Source organism: Musa acuminata, chromosome BXJ2-9, assembly GCF_036884655.1.
Source record: "Musa acuminata AAA Group cultivar baxijiao chromosome BXJ2-9, Cavendish_Baxijiao_AAA, whole genome shotgun sequence".
In the NCBI taxonomy this organism is placed as follows: domain Eukaryota; kingdom Viridiplantae; phylum Streptophyta; class Magnoliopsida; order Zingiberales; family Musaceae; genus Musa; species Musa acuminata.
In genome coordinates, this window is record NC_088346.1 from 7,675,105 (window position 1) to 7,698,266 (window position 23,162).

At 42.0% G+C, this 23,162-nt stretch overlaps 3 protein-coding genes across 3 annotated transcripts; 1 reads left to right on the forward strand and 2 right to left on the reverse strand.

Annotated features, from left to right (window-relative positions):
• Positions 1-1,002: 1,002 nt before the first annotated feature.
• Positions 1,003-5,185, reverse strand: LOC135622935 (probable beta-1,4-xylosyltransferase IRX14). Its single transcript, XM_065125292.1, has 4 exons — positions 4,079-5,185; positions 3,432-3,959; positions 1,413-1,646; positions 1,003-1,329 (listed from the first exon to the last, which is right to left on the reverse strand). Exons 1-3 carry the CDS (start codon positions 4,903-4,905, stop codon positions 1,445-1,447), a joined length of 1,557 nt encoding a protein of 518 aa, XP_064981364.1. The 5' UTR covers positions 4,906-5,185; the 3' UTR covers positions 1,003-1,329; positions 1,413-1,444.
• A 3,625-nt stretch (positions 5,186-8,810) lies between these two features.
• On the reverse strand, positions 8,811-11,603 carry LOC103997633 (F-box protein At1g47056). The gene is made up of 2 exons (XM_009418919.3): positions 10,044-11,603; positions 8,811-9,168 (listed from the first exon to the last, which is right to left on the reverse strand). The coding sequence occupies exon 1, from the start codon at positions 11,533-11,535 to the stop codon at positions 10,057-10,059; it is 1,479 nt and encodes a 492-aa protein (XP_009417194.1). The 5' UTR covers positions 11,536-11,603; the 3' UTR covers positions 8,811-9,168; positions 10,044-10,056.
• A 4,722-nt stretch (positions 11,604-16,325) lies between these two features.
• Positions 16,326-22,906, forward strand: LOC135622934 (putative disease resistance protein RGA1). Its single transcript, XM_065125291.1, has 3 exons — positions 16,326-19,321; positions 20,931-22,420; positions 22,713-22,906. Exons 1-2 carry the CDS (start codon positions 16,423-16,425, stop codon positions 22,073-22,075), a joined length of 4,044 nt encoding a protein of 1,347 aa, XP_064981363.1. The 5' UTR covers positions 16,326-16,422; the 3' UTR covers positions 22,076-22,420; positions 22,713-22,906.
• The last annotated feature ends 256 nt before the right edge of the window (positions 22,907-23,162 follow it).

Below are 23,162 nucleotides of genomic sequence, written 5' to 3' on the forward strand. Positions count from 1 at the left end.
AGAAAGATAATATAAATATATTCTTTATATTAAATTAATGAGTTAATTCTTCTACCGAACAGAGCTTGTAATTGCAGAAATAGCAAACTAATTTAGCTGTTTAATGGTGGGAACAGATCACACTTAGGCCTCACAACACACCACATAAGCCACTAATTGTCCGGGTCAAGAAACTAACATCATCCACGATTTAGCCAACCTCCCGCCGAAAGCTCAACCATCGGCCAACATCCATGGAAGGGCTTCCTTTCTCTTCTCCTTCTCTCTCTCTCTCTCTCTCCCTCTTCTCCCTTTCCCTTTCCTCTACTGCTTGTGCTGATTATGCTACAGCAGCCAATCGAAACCCAAAGCAACAGCTGGTGGACATGGAGACCGAGATGAAACAGATGACGTCCAAGTCCGAGTCCTGTCGAAGCCGCAGCACCCTCGACGCCCGCCGCGACCGCCACCATTACACCAGCCTCCGTGACATCATCATCCTCCACCGCCACCGCCACCGCCCCGCCTACGCTCCCAGAGCTAGTCGCAGCGAGAGCTGCATCGTGATGACGTGGTGGCGGCCGCGGGGGCAGCGCGCGCCGGGCTGGCACGCGTGCGTGCGCGACCCGTTCGAGCGCTGCGTCGGCTTCGTGGCGCGGTCGGTCAGCCGCGTCCTCGCCCGCGTCGTCGCCCACCTCGGCAGGGTTTGCGCCTGGGGACGGACTTCCATGCGCAGCTCCACGTCCGTGTGAGTTGTTCCTACGCTGCAGGAAAACGTGTCATTTCCTTTGCTGCTTCTTCTTCTTCTTCTTCTTCTTCTTCTTTCTTCCAATACACTTCATGCAACTTCTTGTTAATAATGGTGGTAGCGTGTGCAATGTGATGGCTTATTTTGCATGTCACTGTAAATTATGGAGAGCTGCTGAACATAAACATCGACTTCAATGTTATATAAAAGCCATCATCTACCATCGGTTGATAGACTAGATTTTACTCGTTGACATGCATCAAGAACAGGAAGAGTCAAAAGAATAGAGGGATGTATATTTGAACGCTAAAAATCTCAGAGAACATGCAACAAAATATGCTGACTTGCTATAAACGACGATTAATGTAGTATTCACTAAGCAAATGGAGTTCTCAAGTATTTTTCCAGTGCCATAACATTTTTGTCTGAGCTGCATCGCATGATCTTTGTGATAATGAGTGCTAATTGAGACGGTTCCATCATTCAACTCGAATTGCTGATCCCAATCCTCGTGGAGGTATAAAGATAACTATTTGAAGACAAGTCGTAGAATGCTGCAATCCTGTGTGTTCTATGGATCTTGACATGAAGCTGGAAAATGCCTGATCATCAATGACTCATGTTTAGTTGTTGGGAAGCAAATAAGATGAACATTTGAAAGTTATTTAAATTCATTTTTACAGACCTCTGTGGCACGCATCGGTGCCGATTTGTCGATCAGTTTTGGCCTCTTTCTACCGTTGAATCATGCTTCTCTTCGTCACGAGTGGTGTGCTGACTCCATGATGGCATACTCTTTCTTGAACTGTGTGATTCTTGATTGCTAACCATCATTTGGGATGGAAGCTCAGGTGGCGAATCGATCCATGTAGTGCGCTTTGCAGCAATAGTTGCCTCGACAGCAGGATCTATATCCCATCTGCATGCACAAAGTAGCCAAATTTTACATTGAAAATAATGTGATGGAAGTTGATCAAGCACAAGCAAGCATTTTATTCAAGGCAAGGCTGATCAAATGATAAGAGGAAGATGATGCCAGATGAGATTATTTAATTAATGCCATCATAAGAAATGATTATTTAATTAGTGCCTAAGGAGAAGAAATTTAACAGAAAATTTCAAATTTAATCGTACTACAACTTGATTCTATGATACAATTCATCGCCGCGTTAGAACAGGGCATATGGCAGCCAATGCATGAAAGCTGAGGATATTATTTTGTCAATTCGTAAAATATGGAGAAAAAGAACAACCATAATTAAATTGTGATAGAATAATGTATGTAAAAGACAGTAGCCAAATATCTGTTGTTCTATCATAGTCAAAATGTAAGAAGTCAAACAATGTGATCAGTCGAAACAATCTATAATTACAGAGGACACGAGTGATGACCCTCTTTGCTATTAAGGAAGATCACGATGTCCTTAGAAAACGACCATCAAGTCAAGTGGTTGCCGCATTCGAAGAGTACTGCAATTTGATCTATGAAGTGCAAGATGAAGTCCAACCACTTTTACGGTCAATTTAATTAGGAGGTCCTAGTCACTGTGAATCCACAACCCAGCAGAAGAATTCAATGTGTAATTTATTAACCATCTTGGAAAGTAGATGAGGACCATGAATGACAAACATCAAGGAGCACATGACATAGGGTCTCATGTAAAAGGAGCACTTCAAGTTTGGTAAGGAAACAAAGAATTTAACCTGCGACACGCAAATGCTGAGTAAAATCTTTGAACCTTCATGACATTATCGATAACCTGATTAGTTAAGGATTAAAAGTGCATATCACTTTTAGGTGATTTATGTGGTCGAATGGCATGTCTTTAGCATCCTCGAGGTTTGTACTCTACAGGAAAAGCAGAATTTTCTTCTTTCTACTTAGAACCCTATCCAACCTAACCACAAATTGGATGATTACAGATCAGAAAAGTAGTCTAAAATTCAAGTCCACTAAGGATCCTAAGTACCTATGGGTCCTCCCTGATATAGATCAACTAGGAAAGTCTAGGCGCACACCGGCCTGATACTCTAGGCCTCTTTCCTAAACAATCTGTTTTTGATGTATGATCATCACGTATTCTCGATGCATGAACAGTGGATCATGTCTCCTCCATCCATGGACCATCCAAAACCTAGTTCCTTTGGTTTCTGGATTTACATCCCATGTCACCACCTGAAGGGTCTAAGACTACTTTCAGAACCCACAATTATCCCCCCAATTCTGGTGCAGGTCGAGATCCCCAAGCCTGAACTATTCCAAGATCAATCTGGCAACATATGAAACTCAAAATATGATCCCACAAACAATGATATGCAGAACAAATTACTAAGCAACATGGCAATATGGATGCAGTAATTACACAAGGAGTACCATAAACTTTAAGGAGCAGAATGCTGAGAATCAAGGATGTAGTCCCATCTTTCATGTACCAAAACGTTTAGATGCATAAAGTAATCCCAAATAAGAATCAATCAAATATTTGCAAAGTGCAAAACAAAGAACATGTGGATTCTATGTTAGTAGTATAAAAAATAATTGATTCCTCCTATGAAAGATTACTCTCAAAAACCATCAGAGGAAAGTTGAAGATTCATAGAGCAATTAGTATCAGACATGACATATTACTCGTGAACATTTGGAGTAAGCAAAGTTCATACAAGAACAACAACAATGATCAGAACAAAAGTTTTGTATACTAACCCTGGTGGGAACTTGCTGTCATGGCGGGCTTCGATGCGGAGCCACCAAAGAAGAACCTTCTTACCGCAATTCCCCAGAGGCTCGATGAAGGTGGCATCCTTCAACAGAACCAGCGGATTCTCAATCTGCTCTCCAACCTTGCCGACGACATCGAGATCCCGAACCCACTCGGGTTTTCCTTCGGCCTCCCTCCACAGTAATCTCGAGTTCAGCACGAACCCGGCCCACTCCATCTTCGCCCGCAGCATGGTTTTGGCCGCACCAACGAACGTGGCGCCAGTGTGCGGAAGAGGGTTGTAGATGTGCCACCCGACCAAGTCGCCAGAGGAGTTGCAAGCCGGGCCTTGGATGGGCACGGGGGATTTGTCCTCCTCGCCCGCCCCGGATCGCCCGGAGTGGGCGAGGATTCCGATGGAGACGGCGCCCACCCACTTCACCTTCTGCGCCTCGTCGAACAGCTCCATGCTGTGCACATTGCTGTCGTCGGCGAAAACCACGACCCCGTCCATTCTCCTCTCCCTCACCACTCTGTTTCCAAGAAGACAAAATCAAGATCCAGTTTATATACGGAACGCCAAATCAAGATCCAAAATTTATCGTCGGATTTGGCGTAGCTTGAAGGGTGCGGGGGGGGGGGATTGCCATACCTGAGGGCGCGGAGGCGCATGCGGGCTTCGGTGAGGCGGCGGTCGGCCCAGTTGTCGGGCATGGGATCCGGGAAGGAGATGTGAAGGAAGGGGAGGCCAGAGCGGGCGAGGAGGGTGGTGGTCTCGTTGGAGGAATCGCCGGCTGGTGCGGCCTCGATGACGAGCCAGGTGAGGGGGTAGGGGACAAGCAGGAGGGTGTGGAGGAGGCTGGTGAGGTGGAGCGCCTGGAAGGTGCGGACGTAGGTCGGGGTCACGACGATGAGCCGGCGAGGTGTCCGCACGCCGTACTGCAGCCGTTGCTCCCGCTGCACTCGCTCGATGATCCAGTGCGCCTGCATCACCTCCGTCGGGTCCGGGTACGGCCACTGCCGGATGTGGATCCCATGCCGCCCCACCACCACGCGACTCTGCGTCGTGTTGGCCGCCGCAAGAGACGCCTCAGCCGACGTCGGCGGGGGAGGGGGCGTGGTGGGGAGGGAGACGGCCAGGGTCTGAGTGCGGGTGGTGGTGGTCGTAGTGGTGGTGGTGGTCATGGTGGTGGTGGTGGTGGCGGCGTGGATGATGGGGGCCGAGGTGAAGACGGTGGAGGTGGAGGAGGTGGTGAAGGTGGAAGATGGGGAGGAGAAGAGGAGGAAGAAGACAAGGCGGGAGAAGCGGAAACCGAGGACGAGGCTGATGACGCAGCAGAGGCCATGGAGGACGATCCAGAACACGGCGGAGGGCGAGCGGAGTATGCCGTCGGTCTGTCCGGCACCACCACCGACCTCCGGCGGCCTGTGACCACCGCCCCGGCGGTTGGTCTGGTTCTGGAGCAAAGACAGCTTCATTTCTCCGCTCCTCGCTCCTCTTCCCCTCCTCCGCCTCCGCCTTGGCTGTCTGAGGAGGCCGTCGTCGGAAGGCAAGAGTGTGAATAACAATTATGAGTAAAGCTGGTACGTTGTCACGTTAAATTACTGAATGATAATGAGCGAGAGGGAGGGGACGATGTGACAGTAATGAAAACGAGGTTTGGTGAGAAGCAGCAGCGCAAGAAAACAGAGGTGGGGTTGAAGCTATGAGGGTGGAGTAATGCCTAAGTATGGAGGAGGCCGCAGAAGAGGCGGAATGCTTTGGTTTGAAGGGAGGACGGAGGAAGAGGGAAAGAACGGGCGCGGGGAGAGACAGGGAGAGGGAGAAGGTAGCGTGGTCTGGGGGGGAAGTTGGTGGAGCCCAAATTGGGTGCGAACGCTGATTGGACAGATTAGGAAGCTTTCGTTTTCTCCGTCAGGTAAACGACTGGAAAGAGGGTTCGGAGGACGGTCCGAATCGCCCATTTCCTGGTGATTTGCGTAAACCCGCCGCCTCAGGAACGGCTCATAGCTGCAGCTAATTCAACTTATACGATTGGAACAGATCATAGTTACTGGACCTAATTGAACGTGTACGTACGGCTCGATCGGATTCACATTTTTTGTGTGCATGGTTTATCTATACATCATTGACAACCACCACAATTTCCCTCACATTTGAAGTCAAGGAAAAAGTTACTCGTATATTTGACCACCACATATTAAATTGGTCGCCCACTTTTCTTGAAGGCGCCATCAAACTAGGAAAGAATTGATGGGGATGGATGTGACCATAATTGAGAACAGGAAATATATCAGCAAAAAAATATATATATATTCTAATATGATTCGACTACTTTGTCCAACATAATAATCGGAGAACAAATTAACAAAACTCTAACATCACTTGACAGGAAACTTGGAAAGATTTTTCCGCATACATTCATTCCCAGCCTGATCGATGATCGAATTGGGTCGTGTGAGTTAGGCAGATTGCCATTGCTAATGTCATACAGGAGAGGTGAGGTCCATGATGGAAGTACATGTGTTTCCAAGTGCCTAAGTGCCAAAGTCGACATCAGAACCAAGTGATCAGGAAAGACACACAGTGTTCTGCAGGGTTCAGACCACCAATTTCCGGTCAACAAATTATGTCAGCCGTTCCACTCCGGTCATCTGCAGCATGAATAAGTAAGTGTGGAGAGAGGTGGGTGGAAGTCCCATCGACGTATTCAACTTTTCCAAGCTAATTAGTTGTCACAGCACCGACGCGTCGGGCAAAGCCGACGCCAGGGTCGTCGGTTCTGTCATCGAAATCAGACCGGACAACGATCCGCTTGTGGGATCGATTCAATGATTCTCTACTGAACCGGCCGGTCCAATCCGGTTGTGGGATGACATACTTGTGGAGCCCTGTGATGGGATTTCCTCCGGACATGCCTAATTTAATGTCAAGGCCTAACACATGTGCTACCATGTGGAAGTGAGGCTGCTGGCCTTACAAAATGTCAAAGACTGGTAGACGAGGTTTTCTAAGTCCAACAAGACAGAGACATGAGGGTTCTCTGAAACCTCTTTTGACTACAGGTTGAAGAATAGTACTTGGGAAGAATAGATAGATGAACAGCTCACAAATAATGCAATCGATGGAGTGGCACCCATCGATCCTACAGAATTATGGTTGAGGTTGCATGCCTATTCAATGACCAGCATTATGCAGAATAAAGAAGATGAAGAACAGAAGAGAAGGGAAGATGTGTTGTTACCATGGTGGCTGTGATGTCTCACTGGTGAGGGGTGGGTTGATCATGGACTGATATGGAAGCCTCCATAGCTTTCGGTGACTCCCAAGTCCTAAGCAACATTAAGGAAAATTTTCTTAAATTGTTGCAAATGAACTATAAACATGTCATACTGCACACACTATGCTTAGCAGCTTTGACACTAAATGAGTGTCTGACTCATGAATATTATGGATACTTACAGCATTCACGAATTTGAGACAGCAGAATTCGAGAACAATTCGTTCGACCGTCGCTGCCGATATCCTGTTTAAACATAAACACCTAGAGATGAGCCAGAGTTTAGGAAAGGATACCAGACTCTGACTTCTTAGCTGAAACATACAAAGGTTGTTAGCTGTTCTGTGCCGAGCTAAGTCAAGGCAATACTTTGGTAAGAGGGAAAAAAAACTTCAGCAGTTTTCAGGTGCTTTTTGAGAAGTACTAATCAAGAAATTAGGTTGCCACATTTGTATCATGTCATACAGGAAATAGAACATTTTTTTCACACCACTGCAATCATGCATAAACTTTTAATTACCCAGACAGATGATAGCCAGAAAGAATTATGAACTTACTAAGAGAGCTTCAACAGTCGACCGACCTCAACGGTTCTCTTCTTTCCGATATATCTGCGGGACAGATAACAATAGTGAAGTCACTAAATGTACAAGACTTAATATTTACTGCCCCAATATCTAAGATTTCTAAGCATTAAGATGCAAATTCTAGATTCATAAACTGGTATAAGCAAATTTCTGATCTCTTCTTGACCCAGACGTAACAATCAATCAAAGAAGACATGGGGTCGGATCGACAATATTTAAATTTTAAACAACCTAATTATTACAATAAGATTTGTCTGATTCCTTCATGATTCAGTCTGTCACTCCAGTTTACTGCATATTGTACATATGACAGGTTATAATTTACTTTCTATTTGGCACCTTGAATCTTTTTCTTAACACTGGTTTCATTTCATTATAGACTAACTAAAGAAGAAGAAGCTCAACATGTTCTGTAAAGAACCCAGTAAGTAATTCAATCTAAAAATATTTAACCTCTAGAAGTAGGATCAGAATTTTCTCTAAGTTAACTTAAAAAAGTTAAAATTGAAGAAGTATAATTTGATCAAAGGTAAGCTATTGTCTCACCAACTAGCCAGAGAGACGCAAACCCCTCCTCAAGGGGATTCCTACTTTCTCTCCTCAGCCTCTAGGGTATTAAGGCACTTCCCATTGTTGTGCCCTCTAGAGCTAAGTTATGTGGTTGAAAATACATGCTACACATATATCCATGATTCTCATCCTAGGAGAGAATTTTTGTAATATATATCAGAATGAAAGGATTGAGAGCATTTTTGTAATACATACATCGCTCTTGAACTTGAAATGATAAATAGACTAAAAGTAGGCTGAAGATGATTAGCATAGTTCTTGTATCCAGAATATAATACTCAGGACCAGGCTAAATTGTCTATTGTACACCTCAGAATGGTAAGAGAATCATCCAATAAATAAATTCTAAAGAAACAACTTTGTCCGATCGAAAACTAAGATGATCGTCTTGCTGAGCATATCTGGGATTCACAACAGAGCATAAAGAAGAAATGATCTAGGTATGTCTTTGGAATAATTATTAGACATCAAAATTCAGACCTTCCATAAACATGTCTAAGTACCAAAAAATCACTGCAAACAAAAAACATAATGAAATAACTTGATCATGAAGTTACATGCCACCTCTAGACAATACCATCTTCATGGAAGAATCAATAGTAGAAATGTGATGACATGTCAATCTGTACAAAGAGGAATATTGAGTACCTATTAGGCGAACATTAACCTATATCAATATCACAGGTAAGCCTAGAAACAAACATAATCATTTTAAGACATATGTAGTTTGAACTTTCAAAATAGTTTCCCTAAAGTGTTTGTGACTTATTTATTTCACCTTCTGTATTGTTATTGGAGAACGACATGGCAACAGTTGGGTTCCGCATGGACCTCATCACTGCCACCGAATCTCAAGACAAGTATTCGAGAGATGTAAGCCACAGACAGGTCGAGAAAGTTATCCACAAGCACTGATCATCTAAGAAAGAATGGAACAAGTTGTGCATAAAGATCAATGGGCTCAACTAAAGATTCATGTAACACATCCTAAACAGACAAATGACAACATATCATTCCAAAGAAAAGAAATATACAGATAAAAACCAGCAATAGGCACAACAACAATACTATCATTGTCATGAAAATTTTAATCGAGTCACCAATAGAGCATGGATAGCTGAAGATCAACACAAGCAGCAAAAGAGATCTTCTCTTTCATGGCTCATGAGAATCACCGCTCCTGCCCGACAATTTCCTGAGAGTGGATGCTAAGGAATTCCTCATTGCTCGAAGGGAGCACATTTGCAAATCTCCTCTACCTCGTTTTCCTCCATCCCGCTTTCAGTCATGTTCACATCCTGCTCCTGCAGCCGGATAGCAAATGCAAATAAATGAACTAGTCATCTTTCAAGTAGCTTTAACATATTTCAGTTGGCAACTGAAATATCAGCTCTCGTGATTTGGTTGTATCATACCCATTTAATCTAAAATAGAGTTAATATCCAAACTTTAGGCAACCAAAGTGTGAACAAAAACGCAACATGTAGGGAACAGAGAGAAAGCAACAAAGAACATTACATCATTAGGCCAATCTAGAGTAAAGGCAATGGGCATGATTTACCTGAATTATATACCAATATATACATATGATTGTACAATTTATCTACTCTAAATGGTCTATGGTAAAATGTTCTGTTTTCAACCTTTAGACCAAAATTTAGAATAGAAGCATACAATAATTGCAAGTCCATTTGGTAGCTAAGAACCTCCTTCAGGCCATGGCTCTGTACATTAGTGTCCAGAAAATAATGGCATGCTCAATAAACGTCAACGCTGCAGGAAAAAAAGGCATGTGAAACTTCATTACTTCACCTTCTGCATGAAAGCACATTTCTAAGCAGGCCAAAATATGAGAAGCAATATACTGTCATGCCAGGTTAAGCAATATACTGCAACTTACAGTTATGCCTTGATTAAACCTAACGACAAACACCAAAATATGAGAAGCCTCAAACTTTTTAGAAGTACAAAAAAGCTGAGATTCTTCCACCAGAACTGATCATCGATACAAGAATGAAGAAGTTGCTTGCAAAGATGCAGAGTATGGATTCAGATAACATCAAATAAACACTTAGTGCATATGCTTGATTCCAAAGCAAAACATGTATAGATAAACACCAGCAACAAGAATAATAATTTTATCAATGATATAAGGAAGTTAGCTACAACAAAACAGTACATTTCTTTCAGGGCTAGTGAGAATTGCCACCCCCACTCGACCATTTTCTGACAGCAGATGCCAAGAAGCTCCTAACCCGCGATTTTGACAGTGTGGGTTGATCATTACTGCTTGAAGGAAGATCTAACGTCGCAATGTCATCCGTGAGAGCAGAGAGCTCCTCGATCCCACTTTCCTGAATCCCAGTCTCGCACATGCTCACATGAGGCTCCTGGAGCTCGACTGCATCCAAGCTGACAGCTAGCGGCCCTCCCCTGGCGGCCATTAACCACTCTACGCCCTCCAGCGTCACCCCTCGGCACCTCTTCAGCTTTACCTTGATCAAGCTAGGGCTCCCCTCGGCGAGTGCCTCCAAGCCACGGTCTGAGACCGGGCACCCTTTGATGCACAGCTTCTTCAGAGCTGTGCACTTGGCAGCGATGCAAGCGATCTCGGCATCGCCAATGGTCTCACAGCCGCATAGTGCCAGGCGCTCAAGACCGCGGCAGCTGCTCGCGATGTGATCCATGCTCGCCCCCGTCGGACTGATCCCGATCAGGACGAGTTCCTGCAATTCGGGGCAGCCCCTCGCGATGGCCATGAGACCATAATCGCCGATCCGGTTCATCCTCCACCCGTCGATGTGGATCTTACGGAGGAGGCGACATCTTTCAGCGACAGCGGCAACCCCGGCGTCGGTGCATTCGGGGGTCTTGACGAGGTGGAGCACTTCGAGAGCCAGGCAGGAGGAGAGGGCAAGGAGGCCGCGGTCGCTGACCTGGAGCTTCTCGAGGTGGACCTCGGCAATCTGGGGAACCCGTCCAGCGATCTCCACGAGGAGGAGGTCCCATTCGCCGGAGCAGCGGATGATCTTGAGGGTTCTGAGATTGGGGGAGCTAGCGATGAGCGGGGTGAAGAGCTGGGCGTTGTAGAGCTCCTTGAGGCAGATGGAGCGGAGGGCGGAGGAGGAGGCCGGGAGACCGAGGGCCTCAGGTTCGGCGTTGGCGAGGCCGCGCAGGCGCTTAACGGAGAGGTCCTCGAGGAAGGGGCAGCCGCGGAGGATGGCTTCGATGCCGGCGGGGCCGAAGGAGCAGGAGGCGCAGGAGAAGCGGCGGAGGGCCGGGCAGTGGCCAGCGAGAGCGAATACGCCGAGATCGGTGACGCGACGGCAGGCACGGAGCTTGAAGCGGGCGAGGGCAGAGCAGCAGCGGCCGATGAGGTCGAGGGCGTCGTCCCCGATGCTCTCAGAGCGGCGGTCGCAGCGGAGGGCGAGGCTGGAGACGGCGTCGAAGCGAGCCAAGAGACCGGGGGCGGCCTCCAGGAGGGGCGCCCGGGCGTCTAGGGAGAGACGGCGGCGGCTGCGAGCCTCGACGACGAGCCAACGGCGGCAAACGAGGGAGCAGCGGTTGCGGTCGCCGGTGCCGAGGAAGTTGAATACAACGATCAGGCAGTCATCGGGGAGGTCCAGGGTGTGGTCGCACGGACGATCGCCGCCCGTTTCGGCCGTAGCCATGGGGTTGAACGGTTAGCGCTCTCTCTCTCTCTCTCTCTCTCTTTCCCTCACAGTGTTCCGTAGAAGTGGGGGATTGAGGGGGACCTTAGTTTCCTGTGATGTGGGTATTTTGAATTTTATAGGGACTAAAGAACAAAAATACCTCGTTACGTCCTTCCCATGGAAGAGGGGGACCTTCATTCCTTTGACGTGCGTATTTTGAATTAGTCAAGGGACTAAATAACAAAATTATCTTTCCTTATGGCGGATCGAGGGACCTTCGTTTCTGCGGTGTGCGTATTTTGGAGTTGTCGAGGGACTAAATCACAAAATTACATATTCCTCCCCATCAACAGGAAATTTCATAAAAACCCTTCACAAATATAAAATTTACATTAATATTCCTACAAAAGGACGAATCGGTCAAATACTTTTTCTAAATTATTCATCATAATGGCACTGTTTTTAGATTATTGTGCTTAATCTCTGTTAGCTATCATAGATTAACATCATTTAGAAACTCCAATGTGATACTAAAGATATTATATTATGTATTTTATATTTTTGAATACATTTATTTGACTCGATATATTAATGCTAATCACAATTAGAAGCGTTGAGGATTTTAATATTTGGAGAAAAATATAAATTATATCCGAATTTATAAAGAATAATATTATTTTCAAATTTGTGAGGATAGAGAAAACTTCCTAACAATTTGGAAGGGGGTAAATTCTTACGGATATTAATGCAAACTATCATTCCTTTTCTTTGGGAAATTAAGGAATAATATTTTTGTACTTTTTGATTTTTCACAAACAATATTCTTGAATTCAAAAGTCTCAAAGCTATCACTCATTTTCTCCTCCTTTCCTTTTCTCTGTTGTCCCCACCTCCCCCACTGTAGCTCTATTGTTATGGTGGACGAATAGCATCGGATTTCCTTTGTCTTCGTGACAGAGAGATAAAATAATAATAATAATAATAACAATAATAAATAATTCAAGGAGTAAATTCTACCTCCGTATGTCTCAGAATCATATCATCGAAATATAATTATGCCCTCACATAATTAAAGAAAAAGAGCATGATTTATCTATTCATCTCTCGTTGATATATTACAATGTTTTAGACTAAATATAAGAAAAAAAATAGAAAAATAAAACTTTTATTATTATATCAAATCAAATATATAATTTGATCTTTGTTTTAAAGAGGATAATATTTTTTATTTATATGATTTTATGCTCATAGAGACCAATCTTCATAAAATATTTAATCAAAATTTATAATCCTCAATCATAATCATAATTTTTTTTTAATTTATATTTTTTTTTCTTAGGTAAATTGGACCACATTGTCTACATCTCCTCCTCGTCTAGAAATAGAGAAAGAAAGAAAAGAAAAAAAGAGAAAGAATGACTCGGAAGAAGAAGATCAAGCAACTAGAACAAAGATAAAGGGGATAAGAAATGAGATTATTTTAGAATTTTTGAATTTAGGGATGCTATTTGAACAAAAAAACAAAAGTGAACTTTGTTTGAAAAATATCTAAAATATATATTTTTAAAAAAATAATCATATATATATATATATATATAAACATTCGAAGTTTAAAGAGAGAAATGTGATTTTTTGCAAGGGTATGGATGAAATTTTATAAAGAAAATTCCTCATTAAATAATATCTATGAAAATTCAAAATTAGGATTTATCACTTGTATAATAATGTACTAATTAATTATGAATTTAATTCTCTTACGCAACTTATCGGATGAGTTATCATTTGTTAACCATAATGAATTGTTTATAATTTAATAGATCGTAAAATATGCATAGACTTAATACTTAAATAAGATTTTAATTGATTTTTGATCGATGTGAAACTATATGTGTTCATCAAAATTAAAATTAGATTTTCAGACTTGTCAATGTTAAGTCAAAAAAATAATTTCTAAAAATAAAAAGAAATTACTTTAATATTTTATCACTTGTATTGGCATTTATTGATATGCTCTTTTTGATGACTTCACATAGAAATCGACCCTTTTAATTGGATGGATGACGCGAGATAGAAATTAAACGAGCTATAATTAGCATTATCTCAACTTAGATATATGTATGGATAAGAAAGCTTCGCATGGATGATCCAAATCGATGCATGTGGTAGATAATGGTGCCATCTCATCGTATGTCATCCATCAAGACCTTCGACTTAGGACATGGAGAAGACTTGTACTAAACCTATTTCCTGTGTTCTTTGTGCTTCATAAATATAATATTTATGGAGTGATTCAAATTACTTATTTGAAGAATAAAAAAAATCATATATTTATGTATATAAAGATTTTGGTGAGGAAAAGACTTACAAAATAACTATGTATTCTTAAGATTTTTTTTATAATATTTTTATGAATACGACATATTCCGAACTTTAGTTATTATGGAGAAAGACTTATTAATTAATTCTTTATTCTCGTATAGTGAGAAATTTAAGTTTTCGTAAATATTAATTACATTGACTATTTTTTTAAATTTTTTATTCTTATTTTGGTATCGAAGACTTTTCGACTGAATAAGTATGTGATTGACCAATTATTTTTATTTAAAAATAATATTTGAGTAGTATAATTGCCAAGTTGATTCCGAGCAAAATTAAAGTCACCATCACCAAAGGGGGTATGATTTATTTATTTATACTTTAATACAAGAAAAAAAAGGGGGCGGCATATGTATATCTCATCATGCTTATTCTCTGTCCTTTGTATAGCTCGACATACATTACACTCATCGATATAATAATGATGAGATGAGTCCTAAGCCATCACATCCATTAACTATTACATCTCGAGCCTTATCTTTCCACTTTTCTCAAGTTAGGGGATTCTAATTCTCAAGTCCCCTTTGCAATTAAATGAATTTTTTTTCGAATGCCAATTCTGAGATTTTTTTTCTTTTTTATGAAATTTTTAGATCATAAATATTTTTTTAAATGCATAATTTTATCATTTTAATTTTTTATGACTATATATTTTTCGTAGGATGAATTATCAAAAAGACTCTTATTTATTATAAATTATGGTAAAGCATCTCAAAAAATCAAAAAATCAGACAGTTCTGGTATTATTTTATTGCCTCCACCACTTCCACCCCCTCGAATCTATCTCTATCTGCCTTGTCCTCATGCGAGGAAGGAGGGGGGCGTGATAGCGATAATTTTTACTACTCTCGTGCGAGAAAAAAGCACAGGTAACTATCATGATTGACTATGAGTAAATAATAATGGGGGTGACCCGTAAGGATGTCAATTATACCCATAGGTATAGATATCCATGAGGACCCACCCCTAATGGGGCGAAGATGGGGAATATTTTATATTACCAATGTAAATACGGGGCGAGGATAGGTAGAGCACTCCCTACCTTACATTTGTATTTGTACTAGTCTCATTAATATGTGAGTTGAGATGCTAGGTCCAAATACCAAACAAGCCAAATTTTTATTATTCAAATTGGACTAGGTGAACCTTGATTGAATCGTTTATGATTTAATTAAAATTCATTTGGTTCAATTGAATCAAATGAAATATCTTCTCATTCAATAGGAACAACTCCTCCCCGTGACCTTATACGTTATGTGTACCCAATCCCTAATCATAAGCACCACAATGATTATTTAACTTTGTATTCATCAGTCATCTTCTCTCGATGTTTTTCTCTCTCCTCATTTTTCTTCCCATCATGTACTCTCTCTCTTCTCTCTCTTCTCAGCTTCCATTTTTATTGCAAAAGTCCTAACCCTTTATCACAGTCTTCCACTCTCCCATCGTAGTCGTTCTTGCCCACCTCGTGGCCCTATCTCATTGGTCATTGTCGCCCTTGCACCCTCCCCCCACTCCTCTTCCCAATCCTTCTCCATATTTTTATTGTCTCTGGTTATGATAATTTTGATTCAGTTTATATTTGAATATATTTATCTTTTGTTATGTATAAATTTTAGTATTATTAATTAGGTTTGATAGTAGTTTTATTTTTTTTTAATTGAATGAATTAATCGAGAAGATATGGAGTACCGTAGGTTCCCGCCCAAACCCTATTTAAAGGGGTAATGAGGCTTGGATGAGGAATAGGAGATGAGATAGGGATATGGATAGAAGAAGCACTCTTTTCCTTGCCCCACGTCATTGACATTCATAGCAGCTCGCCCTTGTCACCATTGGACCTTCCCCGACTTGCCTCATTGACATCCCTAGTGACCCACCCTTGTTATCGCTAGATCCAATGGTGTTCGGCCAGGGCTACTATACCTCTGTCGTTGGGCGTGTCCAATGAAGGTAGAGGCCACACCCTCGTTGTTGCACCTCCGTGGAAGGCTCATTATAGGTGAAGGCTATACCTTTGTCATTGAGTCTAGTGAGGGTTGTTGCGCCTTCATTGCTGGGTGAGTCCATCGGAGGCAAAGGTCTTGCTCTCGATGAGGAAGGAGGGTTGTGGAGGTTGCGACAATGGCCTCTTACACGATAGCTCCGTGAGGTATGAGAGAACGAAGGCGATGGCGGTGGCAATGATGGTGTAGATCGACGATGTAGGGTAAAATGATTATTTATAAAAAACTACCTCATAAATTTTTTTAAAGTATGAGGTGTTTCGCAAAACTTTGTCAAAATAGTGATTTTTTTTTTTCGAAAATACGTCATATGTTATTAAATTCAAGTTAAACTTTGACCGGTCAAAGTCTCATGAAGCTGTATTTTTTTTTAGAAATTATGATAAACAAATTCAAGTTAGACTTTGACTGATCAAAGTCTCTCCCACTCGACTGCACGATCGTCGGAGACAATACTTGTCTTCTCCTCTGCCCTCGTACGAAAAGCGAGCGAGCGAACAAGCGAGAGGGAGAAGAGAAAGAGATGGCCGTCGCGATCATCGCCCGTGTCCTGAATCTGGTGGACTCCCTTGAAGCCTTCATCCGGGGATCGAACGCCTTGCCGCCGTGCATCCCCGGGCTGCGGGAAGACATCGCCGAACTGCAGCGGACCTTGACGAGCATCAGATCCGCCGTGCACGGTGCGGAGGAGGAGCAGACCACCGACGAGTTGGCCAAGCGCTGGCTCGCCCAGCTCAGGGCCTCGGCCTACGACGCCGAGGACGTGATGGAGGAGTTCAATTACCAGCTCCGGAGCACGGTCGATGCTGCCAACCCACCTCTTTCGGCCCCTCCTGTCGCCGACGTGGCTCCTTTGGTACTCATCACCCTGGCTGTGGGGTTGAAGGGACTAAGGGAGAGATTTCAGGAGATATCGAGGGTAAGGGAAGTCGTTCAAGCGGGTGAGGAAGGTGGAGCGAAGCGTGCCGATACCCGATGTTGGCGGCCGACTGGCGGCCTCATGGATGGCGAATCCCTTGTGTTTGGCAGGGATAAAGATAAGGAGGAGATATTGAAGCAGCTGCCGCCGCCGTCGACTGATGGGGAGTCGAATGCCGCGAAGTTGACCGTGCTCCCCATTGTTGGGATGGCAGGACTAGGGAAGACAACCCTTGCACAACTGATCTACAACGATGATCAAATGAAGCATTTTGAGGTGAGAATGTGGATCCATGTCTCCCAAGACTTCGATGTGATCAAGCTGACAAGGGCAATGGTGGAATGCGCGACAGGAGAGCCTCGCCTTCTCTCGGAGCTGCATCTGCTCCAATCCGAACTGGAGGAGAAAGTAGCAGGGAAGTGCTTCTTTCTGGTGTTGGATGACGTATGGGACGACAGCGGAAGCCACTGGGAGAACCTGCGAATCCCTTTGCTTTCGGCACACAAAGAAAGTAAAGTTCTACTGACCACCAGGAGTCACAGTGTTGCAAAGTCCATGGGCACAATGCCTTCCTACAATCTGGAGCCTCTTAAGGATGATGACTGCTGGTCATTGTTCTGCGAAAAAGCATTCCATGGCCAAACACAAGATAAATGCCTGGTAAAAATCGGCAAGAAAATTGTCCAAAAGTGCAAAGGTTTGCCTCTTACCTTGAAAGTGCTTGGATTGCTTTTACGGGGTGAAGAACATGAGGATAGATGGTCTGAGATCTTAGAGAGTAATATGTGGGATCTTAGTGGATGCCAAGACAGCATCGTACCCATCCTCAGGCTGAGCTACCTACAATTGCCGACACCAATAAAGCAATGTTTTACTTATTGCTCGATATTTGGAAAAGGGCACCAGTTTTTGAGGCAGAAGACTGTCCGAATGTGGGTCGCACACGATTTCATTGAGACTGATGGAAGAAGAAAGGTAGAGGATGTCGGTTGTGAATATTTTGATGTTCTGCTCTCACGATCTTTCTTCCAGCACAGCAAAGAAGATGGATACTTTGTCATGCATGACCTTGTTCATGATCTTGCTGTATCTATTTCCGAAGGCGAGTGTTTCAGGATGGATGTGCTTCCTGGTAAAGAATGTAGTGGGATGGAGGTAGACAGGGAACTCAATTTCCCTAGAGGTGTTCGGCATTCTTCATTGACCTTTTGTTCTACTTCCACTGAAGCAGACTTTCGACCCCTTTTTGCAGCCAAATCATTGCGGACATTGTTCTTGAACTATACTTCAGGGACTTTGATCAAGCCTTTAATGCATCACCGACATGCTAATGTCCTGAATGATTTGTTCATAAAGTTGAAATATCTACGAGTTCTATTTTTGGATTGTACATTTTCTCCTAGGTTACCTGATTCAGTTGGCAACTTAAAATTTCTCCGCTATCTTGGTGTTGTGAGTGTGAATTTGAAAAGCTTTCCACAGTCAATATGTGCCCTCGAGAACCTCCAGACGTTAGAATGGGATAGTGCAGAGAAAATCATGCTTCCTCAAGGCACATCAAACTTGATTAACCTAAGATGTCTTGATGGTCCATCTTGTGCAGCATTTCCAGAGGGAATCGGAAGATTAACGAAACTTCAACAGTTGCCAGAATTTCATGTGCCCAACAGACATGGTTATGCAGGGATGGCAGAACTCAAAGATCTAGCAGATCTCCAAGGAGTACTTAAGATACTGAATTTGGAAAATGTTACTTATCTGGAAGATGCAATGAAGGCTAATTTGAAAGGCAAACCAGATCTAACCACTCTGGACCTGCGATGGAGTAAGGATAGTGGATACTGGGATAATGCTTCTGCAGTCCTTCAGTGTCTCCAGCCCCACACTAATATACAAGAAGTCAGGATACATGAATACAAGCATGATCACCTATCAGAATGGCTCTGTCATCCTTCATACTGCAAATTAGTCACCATTAGACTCCAGAGTTGTATGCTTTCGGCTCTGCCATCATTTGGGCAACTCTTATCCCTCAAGCATCTCTCTTTGGACTACATTAGAGGACTGGAGTATATTGGCCCTGCATTTTTTTGTGGCGGATTTCCATCACTTAAGATACTTCAACTGAATGGGATTGAACATTTGGTAGAATGGTCTGGGGCTGAACAAGGTCACCTCCCCCAACTTAATGAACTTGTAGTTCTAAATTGTCAGTTTCTGGAGCGCCTTCCACTGAACAACTTGACTGCTTTACAAATACTTTGGATCTCATATTGTTCAAATCTCCAAACATTATATTATGAGAGCTCTCCCCCTTTCATTGGCATACAACAACATGGATCCATTAAGCATCTTCAGATTGTTGGATGCCCCAAGCTCAAGTTCTTACCAGAGTATCAAATTCCAGCAAGCCTTCGATTCCTTGTGGTGAGCAGGTCTTCCTTGCTGATAAATTGGTGCCACAGAAATTTCAGCAAGTTGCTGCATGTCCAAAAAATACGAGGTATGTTTACGATATACTTTACTTTGAATAATCTACTTGAACAATATGTCAACAATCACTCTGTGCCTGTTAATTCTCTTTCCAGTTAGCTCCCCTTCTCTTTTCATAACTTTTGGTGCTACAAGAAATCCAATTCTTTTCTTCATGCTCTGCCTATTCTCAACCACCCCCTCTAATACACACATGCTAATGCTCAAGTGTGGCATGGATAATTGGTTTTGGCTACTTCAAGTATAGTTTTAGTAAGATATGGTTTGAGGTACTAACTTATAAGTGCTTCTTTAGCTTCTCGACTTGAAGAGAATGTAATAAGCTTTGCTTTCCAAATTCTTATAGTTGATGTAAATCTAAATGACATGTAGTCTTCTTTTACCTGAAATATAATGTCTTAGACTGTCTTCAACAACAATCTTGGCCATCCATCTTTTCAGAAATAAAATGATGTACAGAGGCATGTACAGGACTAGATGAACACAAACATAGAAAGTCCCCACAGCTATTGGAGGATACCAGGCCATAAATTCTCCATTGTGCTGGTTAGGTCCAGCATAAATGATTTCTATTGCTCTCGACATCAGTTCTTTTGGGAATAAAGTGGATTGCTCCACCTTTATTATAATCTTGACATTGGTTGCCTTCAATATTAGAAGACTTATTTAGTCTAAAATTCCTAATCACCTAAGGAGCAATTATGAACCTTGAAGCTCTTCCAATTGGAGGAACTTATTTTTGCTTGGGTAATGCACAATTGGTGTTCAGCTTATTTTTGTTGTGTCTAAATACACAGTGAGAAGTAGTACTGGTCTGCTCATACTATCAAGATTACCAATGTCACAACTCAGAAATGATAAATATGTATTTTGAATATGCCTATCAGCACTATGTTACTAGAAATGTATAGCTTTTGTGTTCTTGTTCCTGATAAACATATGTAAAATTTTAAATTGTATATGCTATAATAAAGTGAGTTATGTAATGTGACCATGGGAGTTAATATGACTCTGCTAAACTTGAAATTCACTTGGTCTCGAAAATAAAATATGGGAAAGGCCTTGCACATGTTTATCATATGGCACAAAGAAGTCTTGAAAAGATAAGGTTTGTACATGTGATACATAATTACGGTGGTTGAGAAAAATGGCAAATAATGAGCAACAACATTTCATAAGGTTGTGATTGCCTGGTCAATTAGAAAAGTTAAGCTTCATTGAACAACCAAACTGTACGACTACTTGAAATGTTGTGTTGGAAATGTGATAATTGAGATGTCTTATCATGGGTTTGATTGTCACGTATTTTAGATGTTCAACTGGGAACCAAACTATAGATGATGTGACTCGGTAGTTTCACTTGGCTGTTTGCCAAACTCACTTCTTTTCCTTCTTTGCTTTTGATTTGGCAGTTTGCCAAACTCACTTCTGGTAGTTTGACTTTGTGTAACAGTCTTTGTTTAGGATTAATCTTTATTCCTGGATTCTATTATATTTTATGATATCGAGCTAATGAACATATTAATATGCTTCTGCATTATAAAGAGAATTTGTTCTTCCAGAAAAGATGTCCTCAAGGTTTTGAAATGTTCTTCTTCTTTCCTGGTTTTTCTCTATAGGATTGGACTCAATGGAAGTAATACTAAATGATATTTTTACTGTTGAAGAGGCAAGAAATGCGTGTTTGAACAGACAATGCATATACATGTTGCATTTGGAATGGGAACCTTCTCTGGATTCCACAGGTTATACATATGATGAGGCTAATGAAGTGCTTGAGTGCCTTCAGCCAAGTGCCACCCTGAACAGACTTGCTATAAGAGGTTACAATGGTTCGAGTTTTGCTGGTTGGCTTTCCAGTCCTTCCTTCAATCTGGTAAGCATAAGACTAGAGTCCTGCCCTGAATGCAAGGTTCTCCCTGCTCTAGGCCAACTGCAATACCTCATGGAACTATACCTAGAGAGATTGCATGGAATAAAATCTATTGGCCTTGAGTTTTATGGGAATGACACAACGAAGGGTTTTCCGTCGCTGAGAAGACTTGAACTGATGAGCATGGCTGGTCTGGAGGTATGGCAGGGAGCATCAGATGGTGAATTTCCTACCCTTCGACAGCTTATAGTAAGAGATTGTATCAAGCTGAGGGGCTTGCCATGTCTCTCACCTTCCGTGCAGGAAATAAAAGTTGAAAATTGTCATGAGCTGATTTTGGACTTATCATCCAACCTGAGCTCACTACTCAATTTGCATGTTTCCAACATTTCAGTGATGAAGGAATTGCGCAAACTCTCTTACCTCTCAGTGCTTGTTGTAGAGAAATGCATGAGTGATACTCTTGCTGAGCTTCCAACCCTCCGTGACCTGGTGGTGAGTGGATGCAATGAGAGGATGTTGCTTGATTCATTACCAGGTCTAACTGCTCTCACCACCTTAAAGATTTCCTGCCTCACAAACTTGGAATCCCTACCATTGCATAATTTTAGAATACTTGAAGAACTTGTTATTTCAGAGTGCCCAAAGCTCATCTCTATTGAATGTTTCCAAACCTTTTCTTACGAGCCCTATTATGTAGATGGTCTACTGTCACTTTCATCTCTGAAACGCATGACTATTACTGGTTGCCCTGAACTCTTCTTCTCCGCAAGTGAACAGCTGCCACCCACACTTCAATCTATTAGGATCTCTGGTTGCCGCTTGCTGAGAACATGGTACCAAAGATATTCAAGCAGGTTCAATGTAAGTGGCATCGTTTTTGATGATTAGTGCTGAATTGGAACAGGAAAATTTGACTGGCCAAGAGATTTGGATACAAAGGGAAAAAGTTTGGTGTTATTTCTAGAGAATAAGGAAAAGGGCGGATGGCAGCTAGCACGTTACACTTCACTGAATCATATATACCGCTGATCTTCCTGGGCTATTGAGATGATGAAGACATACTGAATTGAGCATCCATCAGTCAAAGGTTAATTTACTAAATTATACTGCTTAATGTGAGCTAAAAGCCTCTTGAAACTGGAGGACCTGCTTATAATACCGGCTGCATGTGACCAATGTGGATGGCAGATTAGAGGGGAGGCAAAAGTTTTCATTTGACAATGATTTATCATGGTAAACTCATGTTGTCTATAAAAACTATGTCATGATCTTAACTTATTTTGGTGATCAGTCGAATGACAAGAACATCGGAGCTAAAAAATCGAATTCTCTTAAAATGTTGTTTCTGGTAATAAAAACCAAGAAGCAAATTACAATATATATTTTTTCTTTATCGAATATATGCTCTTTGATGTTCTCTCACATCATGGAACTGGAACCATCTTTATCTCAAATGTATTACCTTTGTGTAAAGTGAGTCTGAAATGCCTGCAAGTGTACTAATTTTGTTTTCTTTTGCTGGCAGATCCTTCAACACTTTACAGGATTCAAAGATTAATGAAGTGCAGAGAGGATTCAAAATGTTGTTTCAGTTTTTGTTTTCTTGGAACAATGTTTACATTCAGAATCTGTGAAGACATTGTAATGGAATGTGAGATGCCAAATACTATGGATCTTTTAACTTGTCTCCATCAAATGAAATGTTTTTGTGCTTTATAATTGTCATGAGCAAGTTTGTTTAACTCATATGTTATTTTCGAATATACAGCAAACAAAGTTTTAGTCTAATAAATTCTACTGGTACAAATTGGGATATATATGATGATAAAGAGGGAGAAATCAGAATATAATTACTCCCAAAGAGAATGGCTTATATGCATAGTCACTTTCCAATATCCAAAGAGCAAAAAGAGCTAAAATAATATTAGTCTTAAAGATGAGGGCTTATGTGAAAAAAATCAAATTGGGTGAAAAC